Below are 13,291 nucleotides of genomic sequence, written 5' to 3'. Positions count from 1 at the left end.
AGTCTGTTTCGTTTGAAAAAAGTACGGGAACACCTGCTTTCTTTTGTTGGCCGTTAGCTTGGAGTATTTTCTTCCATCCCTTCCCTCTAAGCCTGTGTTTGTGTTTGGAGCTGAGATGTGCTTCCTGGAGGCAGCATATTGTTGGGTCTTGTCTTTTAATCCATCCATCTACTCTGCGTCTTTTGGTTGGAGAATTCACACCGTTTACATTTAAAGAGATTTTTGTTATATGAGGGCTTAATGCTGCCATTTTACCTTTTTTTTTTTTTGGTTGTTCTATGTTTCCACTCTTCTCTTCCTTTGTATTTCTGATTGTCATTTCATTTTGTTGGTTTTCTGAGACGGATTTCTCAGTTTTCTCTCTCTTTGTGAATTGTGGCTCTGCTCTGATTTTTTGTTTAGTGATTACCATGAGGATTGTAGGAAAGATATTGGAGATGAGATAGTCCAGTTTCTTATAACCTCTTAGCTCCATTAATCTAGGCAGGTTCCTTCCTTTTCATCTCCTCTTCTGAGTAACTGCCATTACAAATTTTATGTTTTGAATTTTGTACGTTTGTGGCTGAGTTGAAGTGCTTATCATTGTGTTTGATGCTTTCTTTCCCTTCATCTTATAAGTTGTAATTGAGCCTTTGAATCCCTGCTCTGCTAGAGAGCTGCAGATTTCTGATCATGTCAGTTTATTTGTCTCCTTGCTCAGAGCTTTGTAGACCTTTGACTTTTTGTTGCTGGTGTGAGGGCTTCTTTATTTCTTGTAGGGGAGGTCTAGTGGCAATGAACTCCCTCAGCTTTTGCTTACCTGGGAAAGCTTTCATTTCTCCATCGTATCTGAAGGAAAGTTTTGCTGGATAGAGTATTCTTGGCTGAAAGTGTTTGTCTTTCAGTATTTTGAATATATCCTTCCATTCTCTCCTAGCCTGTAGGGTTTCTGCTGAGAAATCCACTGAAAGCCTGATAGGGTTTTCTTTGCAGGTTATTTCCTTCTGTCTTGCTGCTCCTAACATTTTTTCTTTATCACAAACTTTTGCCATTTTTACAATTATGTGCCTTCAAGAAGGTATTTTAGTGCTGATGAAGTTGGGCGTTTGATTAGCTTCATTTATCTGTAAATCTGAAACCACCCCACCCTTGGTAAGTTCTCAGCAATTATTTCTTTGAACAAGCTCTCTGCTCCTTTCTCCCCTGCTTCTCCCTCTGGAATACCTATAATCCTCATGTCACTTTCTATAATTGAGTTGGATATTTCTCAAAGAATTCCTTTTTTTTTTTTTTACCAATCTTAGTTCTGTCTCCCCCCCACCTGTAGAATTGCCACATTTTTATCTTCAAGGAGACTAATTCTTTCTTCCATAAGATCAGTTGTATTTATTAATGATTCTTGATTATTTGTTATTACATCAATTATGTTTTTCATATCCAGAATTTCTGCTTGATTTTAGTTTTATAGTCTTATATAGTTTATATAGTTTTATAGTTTTATTGACTCTTTTGTTGCAGAGGTTCATTTTATTGCTGAGCTCCTTGAATTGTCTCTTTGTGTTTTCTTGTAAGTCATTGAGTTTCCTTATGATGGCTATTTTTGAATTCTCTGTCATTTAGGTTGTATATTTCTGTGCCTTCAGTGTCAGTTTCTAGAGAATTGTCATTTTCCTTCTGCTCTGAATTGTCACTGCAGTTTCTCATGGTGTTTGATGAACTAATCTTTTGTTTGGGCATTTGTCATCTTCTTGGGGCACAGATTCCCCCTGTTACTGCTGGGGGGAGGGGAGCAGGAGCAGTGTTCCTGGCCCCACCTTGTCTGCTGGAAGCTGTGAGGGTATTATGGGTGCTTGCCTGGGGTGTGTTCAGGCACTTATGTGGACTGTCCTTGTCAGTCGGGGCTTCCTCGCTGGGCTAGGTTCACTCTGGCGCTGCAGGGGCCCTCCCTGCCCAAAAATGATCACCAGTGGGCTCAAACCTACCATGCCTATTCCCTCAACAGCCTGGGAACTGCCTCTTTTGGGGCTCAGCAGCACTGTGAGCTCTTGTGAGTTTTCCTGGGAAGATTTTGCCCCAGAATGTAGATTTGCTGACATCTCTGTTTATGGTCCACAGTCCATGGTCCACAGGCCTGCTGTGCTTGGAGGGGTGCGGTGGGCTCCCCCTCTCTGCTGGGAGATTGACCATGAGCACGGGCTAAGGGTTACTGCTGCCTCCTCTTACAGTCGCCCTGGTGCATGTTCCCACTTTCTGGGAACATGTACCAGGTGGGAAAGCATTCATATGTGTGCACAGGCCCACCAGTAGAGAGCAGGGTGTGCTCACCTATCTCCACCACTTCCCAGGGGGCCAGTCCATCCACCCTCAGATGTATAAGCTGCGTGTGTCTTTCAGGAGTCCTGTTGTGCTGTGTGGGCCTCCTCTGTTGGTCAGGGCATGCCAATTTAGTTGTAGTTCAAAAGGGAGAGAGACGAAGGGGACAGCTCACTCTGCCATGTTGTTTGGAAGTCCAATGTTTACTTTCTTCACTGCTGTATCTTCAGAGCCCAACCACATAGCCTATCACAGACAAGATACTCAGTATTTGTTGAAGGATGAATGGATGTCATTACATTGTCCTTCTATTTCCCTAAGGACCCATGTATTTTTTATTCTCTGTCTTGCTCAGCTGCTGGCTCCGCTCAGAAAGTGGATTTATATGGGGCTTCCTTGGACCAGTCTGTGCCATCTTCTCTGTGAGTGATGACTTCAGAGCATCCTTCATGCTCAGCTGAGGGTCATTACAAGGGCAGAATTATAAAGGGGTGAATGAGCCGGAATGTCCTTGGGTTGTCATGGTTTCAGTTTGGTTTTCTAAGACTGCCCCCAAAACTACAAACTCTAACACTGTTAGGAAATATGAAAACTATGTGGAATTGATGTTGGATGGGCTAGGATACAGAAAATGATTGGAATTTAATCAATAATCCTTCTGCGGTTTCCTGAAGGTCAACCTAGCTTTCTTTCTGATGACCCTCTGGATTTTGAAAAGCAGGCTCTCTCCCCTTAACAGTGATGTGTCCACCCTCCAGAACACAAGGTAAGCCGGAGGAGCAGGTGACAGCCCACAGCCGCATGTGGTCCCAAGGGCGAAGCCATGGTCCTCAGCAGCCCCTGCTGCCGCTTCTCAGGGTCTTCTGAGAACCCAGAGTAATCAGACCCAGCTATGCTTCTGTAGCAGCCAGCTCAGACTCAGCGGTGTGTGGCTGACACCACAGCCAAAACTTTCCATCCATCTCTAATCCCAGATTGTTCCTCCCTCAGCAGCAGGAAGAATTGACATTGGTTGATAAGCATTCTTTGGACTTTTATCAGCAGTCCCATGACAAAAGTGCAAAGAAGATTTATGTTCCCATGAAGCACTCAGAAAACTCTGTGTCTGCTCCCACACCAGCCTACACTTTCATACAACACCTTCGGCTAAGGTTACTTCTCACCCCTTGTCCATTTCCTTCTCTGGAAAAATCCTAGTCAACATCAAATCTAGGAGGTTGGGCAGCCCTTTGCTCCAGGAACCCTTGTGCAAATTTAACACTCTTTCTTCTATATTCCTATCATCATCTTTTCCAAATGAAAATAGAATCTTGCCTTTGTTATTTTTAATGCCCAGACCCCAGCACAAAGCCCGATGCACAGTACCTCCTCAGTAGTGTTTGCTGAGTGAAAATAGGGATCCCCGTGGAGCGTCATAAAATTTTTGAACCTTACATTTGAAGTATCACTATCCTCCTCGATTTGAATCAAACTGCCCTCCTGTACCTGAGTGCCGTTTCCATTGTGGGGAATCATTGATGGTAAAGATCAAAGATGATCACAGCGCAGCCTGAGAACTCATCACCAGCAGAGGAAGGCAGGAGCATCCATTGGGTGGAGATGAAAATACTCTTGGTTTTGTTGCTCTGGGTGCCTTAGGAGTCTCCTTTCTCCTCCTCCACAAGATGCTGACTTTTAAAGCTACAGCTCAGCTCTTCATCTTGGGATGCACGTGGTGTCTGGGAATCCTGCAGGTTCGTCCAGCTGCCCACGTCATGGCCCACCTCTTCACCATCATCAACAGCCTGCAGGGCGTCTTCATCTTCCTGGTGTACTGCCTCCTCAGCCAGCAGGTACCACTATACAGCTGCCGCCCAGGACTCTTCCCATCCTCACCCCTCTCAGTGAGCTGATCCAGAGTATGCTTTTCCTCTGCAGGTTCGGAAACAATATGGGAAATGGTTCAAAAGGGTCAGGAAACCCACAGCTGATTCTGAGACTTTCACGCTTTCCAGCAGGGCTGTGCCTGATGCCTCCTAACCCTTCATGGTATGGTCATGCGTTGCTCCCAGAATATTTCACCAACTGATCTGCTCGAGCAGCACGTGCCTATCACACTGGACAACCTGGGGACACAGCAGGTGATGCTGTAGGCTGGCTCTGGCTCACCTTTGGCTCACTCCTGGACTCGTTAACCATTAGCCATGGTCTCATGTCAAAAGTTTATTTAAAAAACATATTTTGCTCTTACTGCTTAGGGAACAGTGTTCGCTTGACTTTTTACATTTTTTTGTTTTAATTAAATTCATAATAGTTTACGTCAATGTGACATTTCAGTTGTATATTATTCCTTGTCTGTCACCACATAAGTGCCCCCCTTCACCCCCTGCACCTACCCCCCGACCCTCCTTCCCCTGGTAACCACTAAACTGTTTTCTTTGTCAATGTGTTTGTTTATATTCCACATATGGCTGTTATCATCTGGTGTTTGTCTTTCTTAGCCTGGATTATTTCGCTTAGCATAATACCCTCCAGGTCCATCCATGTTGTTGCATATGGGACCATTTTGTGTTTTTTTTTACAGCTGAGTAGTATTCCATTGTGTATATATACCATATCTACTTTATTCAATCATCAGTTGATGGGCACTTAGGTTGCTTCCACGTCTTGGCTATTGTAAATAATGCTGCAATGAACAATGAACATTGGGGTGCATGGGACTTTTGGAATTGCTGACTTCAAGCTCTTTGGATAGATACCCAGTAGTGGGATAGCTGGGTTGTATGGTAGTTCTATTTTTAATTTTTTGAGGCCTCTCCATACTGTTTTCCATAGTGGCTGCACCAGTTTGCATTCCCACCAGCAGTGTAGGAGGGATCCTTTTTCTCCACAACCTCTCCAACATTTGTTACTATTTGTTTTGGTTATTTTTGTCATTCTAATGGGTGTAAGGTGATATCTTAGTATAGTTTTGATTTGCATTTCCCTGATGATCAGCGATGATGAACATCTTTTCATGTGCCTATTGGCCATCCGTATATCGTCTTTGGACAAATGTCTGTTCATGTCTCCTGCCCATTTTTTGATCAGGTTGTTTGATTTTTTGTTGTTGAGTTGTGTGAGTTCTTTATATATTATGGAGATTAACCCTTTGTCAGATGTATGACTTGCAAATATTTTTTCCCAGTTAGTGGGCTGCTTTTTTGTTTCAATCCTGTTTTCATTTGCCTTGAAGATGCTCTTTAGTCTGATGAAGTCCCATTTGTTTATTCTTTCTATTGCTTCCCTTGTCTGAGAAGACATGGTGTCCAAAAAGATCCTTTTAATACTGATGTCAAAGAGTGTACTGCCTGTATTTTCTTCTAGAAGCCTTCTGGTTTCAGGTCTTAGCTTTAGGTCTTTGATTCATTTTGAGTTTATTTTGGTGAATGGTGAAAATGGTCAATTTTCATTCTTTTACATGTGGCTTTCCAGTTTTCCCAGCACCGTTTGTTGAAAAGACTTTCTTTTCTCCCTTGTATTCCCTCAGCTCCTTTGTTGAAGAATAGCTGTCCATAGACGTGTGGTTTTATTTCTGGGCTTTCAATTCTGTTCCATTGATCTGTGCACCTGTTTTTGTACCAGTACCATGCTGTTTTGATTACAGTAGCTTTGTAGTATGTTTTGAAGTCAGGGATTGTGATGTCTCCAGCTGTGTTCTTTTTTCTCAGGATTACTTTAGCAATTCGGGGTCTTTTGTTGCCCCATATGAATTTTAGGATTCTTTGTTCTATTTCTGTAAAGAATGTCATTGGGATTCTGATTGGGATGGTGTTGAATCTGTAGATTGCTTTAGGTAGTATGGACATTCTAACTATGTTTATTATTCCAATCCAAGTACAAGGAATGTCTTTTCATCTTTTTATGTCGTCATCCATTTCTTTCAGAAAAGACTTGTAGTTTTCGTTGTATAGGTCTTTCACTTCCTTAGTTAAATTCTTCTTTTATTCGTTTTGTTGCGATTGTGAATGGTATTGTGTTCTTGAGTTCTTTTTCTGTTAGTTCGTTATTAAAGTATAGAAATGCTACTGATTCATGTAAATTGATCTTATACCCTGCAACTTTGCTGTAGTTGTTTATTATTTCTAAAAGTTTTCCAATGGATTCTTTGGGGTTTTCTATATATAAGACCACGTTCTCTGCAAACAGCGAGAGTTTCACTTCTTCCCTCCCTATTTGGATTCCTTTTATTCCTTTCTCTTGCCTAATTGCTCTGGCCAGGACCTCCAGTACTATGTTAAATAAGAGTGGTGATAGAGGGCACCCTTGTCTTGTTCCTGTCCTCAGAGGGATGGCTTTCAGCTTTTGTCCATTGAGTATGATGTTGGCTGTGGGTCTATCATATATGGCCTTTATTATGTTGAGGTAATTCCCTTCTATCCCCATTTTGTTAAGAGTTTTTATCATAAATGGCTGTCGGATCTTGTCAAATGCTTTCTCTGCATCTAGTGAGATGATCACGTGGTTTTTATTCCTCAATTTGTTGATGTGGTGTAGCACATTGATTGATTTGCAGATGTTGAACCATCCCTGTGTCCCTGGTATGAATCCCACTTGATCATGATGTATGATCCTTTTGATGAATTGCTGAATTCAGGTTGCCAAAATTTTGTTGAGAATTTTTGCATCTATGTTCATCAGCAATATTTGCCTGTAGTTCTCCTTTTTCATGCTGTCCTTGTCAGGCTTTGATATCAGAGTGATGTTGGCCTCGTAGAATGTGTTGCTAAGTATTCCATCCTCCCTAATTTTTTGGAATAGCTTGAAAAGAATAGGTATTAAATCCTCTCTGAAAGTTTGGTAGAATTCCCCAGGAAAGCCATCTGGTGTTGGGGTTTTATTCATTGGGATGCTTTTGATTGCTGTTTCAATCTCTTTCCTTGTGATTGGTCTGTTCAAATTGTCTGCTTCTTCTCGACTAAGCTTTGGGAGATTGTAGGAATCCAAGCATTTATCCATTTCCTCTAGGTTATCCATTTTGTTGGCATATAGTTTTTTGTAGTATTCTCTTATAATCCGTTGTATTTCTGCGGAGTCTGTTGTTATTTCTCCTCTTTCATTACTGATTTTGTTTATTTGAGCTTCCCTCTTTTTTATTTGTAAGTCTGGCTTGGGGTTTATCAATTTTATTTTCTCAAAGAACCAGCTCTTTGTTTCATTGATCCTTTCTACTCCCTTTTTTGTTTCAATAACATTTATTTCTGCTCTGATTTTTTATTATTTCTCTCCTTCTGCTGACTTTGGGCTTTGTGTGTTCTTCTTTCTCTAATTCAGTTAGGTGTAGATTAAAATTGCTTACTTGGGATTTTTCTTGTTTGTTAAGGTGAACCTGATAAATGAAACCAAGAGCTGGTTCTTTGAAAAAATAAACAAAATTGGCAAACCCTTAGCTAGACTCACCAAGAAAAAAGAGAGAAGGCTCAAATAAATAAAATCAGAAGTGAAAGAGGAGAAATTATAACAGACACCTCAGAAATACAGAAGATAATAACAGAATACTATGAAAAGCTATATGCCAACAAATTGGACAATGTAGAAAAAATGGATAAATTCTTGGAAACATACAACCTTCCAAAACTGGATCAAGAAGAAGTAGAGAATTTGAATAGACCAATCACCAGCAAGGAGATCAAACAGCAATAAAAAACCTCCCCAAAAATAAAAGTTCAGCACCAGATGGCTTCCCTGGTGAATTCTACCAAACATTCACAGAAAACTTAATACCTATCCTTCTCAAACTGTCCCAAAAAATTGAAGAGAAGGGGAGACCTCCTCCTAACTCATTCTATGAAGCCTACATTATCCTGATACCAAAACCAGACAAGGACAACCAAAAAAAGAAAATTACAGGCCAATATTACTGATGAACATCGGTGTAAAAATCCTCAACAAAATACTAGCAAATTGAATACAACAATACATTAAAAAGACCATACATCATGATCAAGTGGTTTTCATTCCAGGGATTCAAGGATGGTTCAACATCTGCAAATCTATCACCATGATACACCACATTAACAAAATGAAGAATAAAAATCACATGATATTCTCAATAGATGCAGAGAAAGCATTTGACAAGATACAGCATCCATTTCTGATAAGGTGCACCTGTATTGCAATGAATTTCCCTCTTAATATGGTTTTTGCTGCATCCCATATAAGTTGCTATGGTATGTCTTCATTTTCATTTTTCTCCAGATAATTTTTGATTTCTCCTTTAATTTTTTCAATGATCCGTTTGTTGCTCAATAGCACGTTGTTTGGTCTCCACATCTTTGTCCTCTTCTCCACTTTTTTCTTGTATTTAATTTCTGGCTTCATAGCAGTGATCAGAAAAGACACTTGTTATTATTTCAATCTTCTTAAATTTATCAAGGATTGCCTTGTTTCCCAACATATGGTCTATCCTTGAGAATGTTCTGTGTGCACTTGAGAAGAATGTGTATTCTGCTGTTTTTGGATAGAGTGTTCTATATACGTCTATTGAGTCCAACTGGTCTAGCTTTTCATTTAATTCCACTTTTTCTTTGTTGATTTTCTGTCTGGATGACCTGTCCTTTGATGTGAGTGGCGTGTTGAGGTCCCCTACTATTATTGTGTTATTTTTGATATCTTCTTTTAGGTTTGTTAGTAGTTGCTTTATGAACTTTTGTGCTCTTGTTTTGGGTGCATAGATATTTACAAGTGTTAGCTCTTCTTGATGGAATGTTCCTTTCATCATTATATACTGCCCCCTTTGTCTTTCTTTACCTGTCTTATCTTGAAGTCTACTTTGTCTGATATAAGCATGGCAACACCTGCTTTCTTTTGTTTGCCATTAGCTTGGAGTATTGTCTCCCATCCCTTCACTCTGAGCCTGTGTTTGTCACTGGAGCTGAGATGTATTTCCTGGAGGCAACATATGGTTGGGTTTTGTTCTTTAATCCATCTCTCCACTCTGTGTCTTTTTATTGGAAAATTTCAATCCATTTACATTTAGGGTGATTATCAATGTATGAGGTCTTAATGCTGCCATTTAATCACTCGTTTTCCAGTTCTCCTGCATTTCCGTTCTTTCTCTTCCTCTGTGTTTCTGTCTACCAATTGAGTTATGTAGTTTTTTATGTTGGGTTTCTTTGTTTTCTCCTTATTTATTATTTGTGTCTCTGTTCTGCTTTTTTGTTTAGTGGTTACCATGAGGTTTGTATGCAAAATCTTGTGGATAAGAGTAGTCCATTTTCTGATGGCCTCTTATTTTCTTAGACTAAACCAATTCAGTCCCCTTCCTTTTCCCTCCTCTGTTGTTTTTGTCACATCTCATTCCATCTTGTGTTGTGAGTTTGTGGTTAAAATGGCAAGAGTATCTTTGTTTTTGATGTTTTCCTTCACTTATTTTTAATCTTATTCTCGAGTATTTGATAACCTGTTCTGATGTATAGCTACAATTTTCTGATTTTGTCTACCTATTTGTTTCCTTACTCCATGCTTTGTAACCCCTTTCTCCCTTTTTCTTTTAGGTATGAGTGCCTTCTTGAGGATTCCTTGTAGGGGAGGTCTTGTGGCTATGAACTCTGTTAGCCTTTGTTTATCTGGGAAAGTTTTTATTTCTCCATCATATCTGAAGGATATTTTTGCTGGATAGAGTATTTTTGTCTGAACGTTTTTGTCCTTCAAAGATTTTAATATGTCATTCCAATCTCTCCTAGCCTGTAAGGTTTCTGCAGAGAAATCCACTGAAAGCCTGATAGGGGTCCCTTTGTAGGTTATTTTCTTCCGCCTTGCTGCCCTTAGTATTTTTTCTTTGTCATTCACTTTTGCCAGTTTCACTACTATATGCCTTGCAGTAGGTCTTTTTACATTGACATATTTAGGAGATATGGTAGCTTCTTCCACATGGATTTCCATCTCCTTCCCCAGGTTGTGGAAGTTCTCTGCTGTTATTTCTTTGACAAGCTTTCTTCTCCATTCTCCTTCTCTTTTCCCTCTTGAATACTTATAATTCTTCTGTTGCACTTCCTAATTAAGTTGGATATTTCTCAGAGACTTTCTTCATTTCTTTTTAACCTTAGTTCTCTCTCTTCCTCTAACTGGAGCATTTCAACATGTCTATCCTTGATTATGGTGATTTGCTCCTCTATGATGTCTGCTTGAGCAGTCAGGGAATCCATATTTTGTTCTCTCCCATCCATTGTGTCTTTCATCTCCAATGTTTCTGATTGGTTCTTCTTTATAGTTTCAATATTCTTTGTGAAGTAGCTCCTGAACTTGTTGAATTGTTTCTCTATATTCTCTTTATCTCATTGAGTTTTTTGATGATAACTACTTTGAATTCTCTGTCATTTAAATTACATATTTCTGTGTCTTCAGGACTGATTTCTGGGTCCTTGTCATTTTCTCTCTAGTCTAGAGTTTTAATATAATTTTTTTATATTGCTATAGGGTGTGGCTATTTTCTTCTGCATCCTGGTATTATTGATCACTGTTACTACCTATTGCCTCTGGGTGGGGGTCAAGAGCAGCATATTCTGAGCCCTCTGCATTCTGCAGGGATCCCAGATGCTGGAGTCAGGTGCTGGGCTTGTGGGGGGTGGAGGGGAACTTTCTTCTGCATGCTCTCAGGGTTTTCTCACTCTGCACTCGTTATCTGCACTCTCAGGGGTGTTGACTTGAGGAAGTCACCCTCGTGACAGTTTTCACTGTGGTAGAGGACTTCCCCCTAGGCTGTGAGGGCCCTTGGGGATGTTTGATGTTCCAAAAAATGGGCACCCCCTCCCCACTTCCTTCCCTCTGGGAGGCTGCACACAGTCCTGGATCACAATCTTCTGGGGAGGAAGCAAAGTTTTCTCTTACCCTGTTCCACCTCCTCTGAGGGAGTCTCCAGCCTCTCTGCCTTCCATCATATGGCTTTGTGGATTTCTCAGATGTCTTTTGAGTTGCGTGCATGTTCTCTGTTGGAATATGAATGTCTTTTTCATTGTATCATGGAGAGGAGAGATCACTGGGAGAGCTCACTCTGCCATGATGTTGATGTCACTCAATCTTGACTTTTTTACATCAATGCTTCTACCTAATACCTACTATGTCTGTGCTTGGTTAACTAGATAAACAAGAATCAATGATCTAAAGTGGTGATGCATGCTCTAATCAGAGCCACATTATTCTATACTTTTTCTCTGCACCCACTTCTGTTTCATAGTCACTCGGCAGTACCACCAAAAAGGCAAAAGTGGAGGGAAATGATGTATACATTTATTAATTAAACACACATAAGTGTTAGCTGGCATTTTAAATTTTCTTAAAAAGACTGCCTGATATTTTCAGCACCTTCTACCCTCTGCAAAACCACAAGGGAAAGGAATCGCATGGGATAATTCATGGCAGTGATTACCAATTGGTAATCACCATTTACCAATCACCAATAAACCATTGGTAAGAACCAATACTTAGTGGCTTAAACTTAAAAAGCCCTTTTATCCATATTTTCTCACTTCTTCCATCTTCTTTTAAGCCTATTCAGTCGTCTTTACCATTTAAATGAGTCTACTATTCTACCAAGAAGTCCTTGTGCATTTCTCTTATTACCTATTTCACCCAGCACTAGTTCCACCACTGAATCTTCTGTCTCCACTCCCTTTCTCAGAAAATGTTCTCATCACCTATTTCACAGAGAAAATCAAATTCATTACGATGATACTTTGTAAATTTCATGCCATCCACCATACCCACCAAACATCAGCATGCATCCCCTCCACATTCTTGTGTCATTGACACAATTCCCTTCTCCTCTCTGAAGACAATGCTTCCACCTGCACTTTGGATCCCATCATTCCTGCCTTATCAATTATCCTTACATTATTGCTCACACATTCTCTCCTTCTCTCTTTCCCTTCCTCCTTCCCTCCTTCTTTTCTTCCCTCACCTTCTCAACAGTGTTCTTCCCATAGTCATGGAAACATGTGTGGTTCTCTTCTATCTTAGAAACATGTACAACTTGGCCCCCTTCTAGCTACCAGCCAAGAATTGACTTTTCTCTGTGTCTCCATTTCCTTGCCTTAAACTTACTCCCTAAATCCATGCAAATATGGCTTCCTTGCCCCATGATTCCACCAAAACATATATCTCTTAGACCTACAGTGATCTCCATGTCCATAAAAGCCCTCTCAGAAACTTCTGACACTATTTATCACTCCTTTCTCACAAAACTCCAACCTTATCCCCTCTATATTGTACTTACACCCCCCTCAGTATCTTTCTTCCATTCCCTCTAGATTTTCTCTCTGTCTCATTCATAGCTCTAGCCAATAGATTGCTTCCAGAACAATTTCAGTTCTCATTAATTCCTTTTCTCTTAGACAATAGCATCCATTCCTAAGATTCAGTCACATCTAGATGCAAATGATGGCCGTGTATGTTTCTCTAGCTCTGACCTTTCCTATGAGATCTAGAAGAGTATCTCTGCTTACTTATTTGACACTGTTGATATCTCAAAGACACCTTCAACTCAGCCTTCCTATATAAGACTTGCGATCTTTATCCTAATCTCGTCCTTTCCTATGGTGTCTGTTTTTATGAATTGCACTACATCCATCCTATGGCACAAGTTTGGAAATTAAAAGTTACTCTCAACAATTATTTTATTTCTTTTCACAAACTATCTATTGTTCAGTCCTGTTGTTCTCATCTTCTCAATACGTCCCTAATATGTCCAGCTTTCTCAATATCCATCACCTCCTCCTTGGCCAGGCTGCCATCTTTGCTCACCTGAACAACTGTACTATCCTCCCCACTGACCTGCCTTTTCTCTTCTTGTCACTTTCCAATGCATCCTGTGTGCAGAAGCCTGAGGGAGCTTTTCAAAACACAAATAGAATCATGTCACTCCTTTGTTAAACCCATTTCATGTAGGATCAAACCCCAAATCAATACTTCAATGAGAATTTGCTTGGGTTGTCTCCTGCTTAGCTCTCCAGCTTCATATGCTACATAGTCACCATTATTCCAG

The 13,291-nt window shown here is 40.3% G+C and overlaps 1 protein-coding gene across 1 annotated transcript in view; it reads left to right on the top strand.

The window, feature by feature from the left end:
- The window catches only part of LOC102149984 (adhesion G protein-coupled receptor E2), a 30,945-nt gene extending 26,634 nt beyond the window's left edge, over window positions 1–4,311 (top strand). The window contains 5 exon segments of the mRNA XM_070274996.1: window positions 2,648–2,714; window positions 2,967–3,058; window positions 3,735–3,795; window positions 3,957–4,124; window positions 4,210–4,311. Coding sequence (XP_070131097.1) covers window positions 2,648–2,714; window positions 2,967–3,058; window positions 3,735–3,795; window positions 3,957–4,124; window positions 4,210–4,311 — 490 coding nt within the window.
- Window positions 4,312–13,291: the final 8,980 nt, after the last annotated feature.

Source organism: Equus caballus, chromosome 7, assembly GCF_041296265.1.
Source record: "Equus caballus isolate H_3958 breed thoroughbred chromosome 7, TB-T2T, whole genome shotgun sequence".
Classification (NCBI taxonomy): domain Eukaryota; kingdom Metazoa; phylum Chordata; class Mammalia; order Perissodactyla; family Equidae; genus Equus; species Equus caballus.
This window is presented reverse-complemented; position numbering and strand designations above follow the sequence as displayed.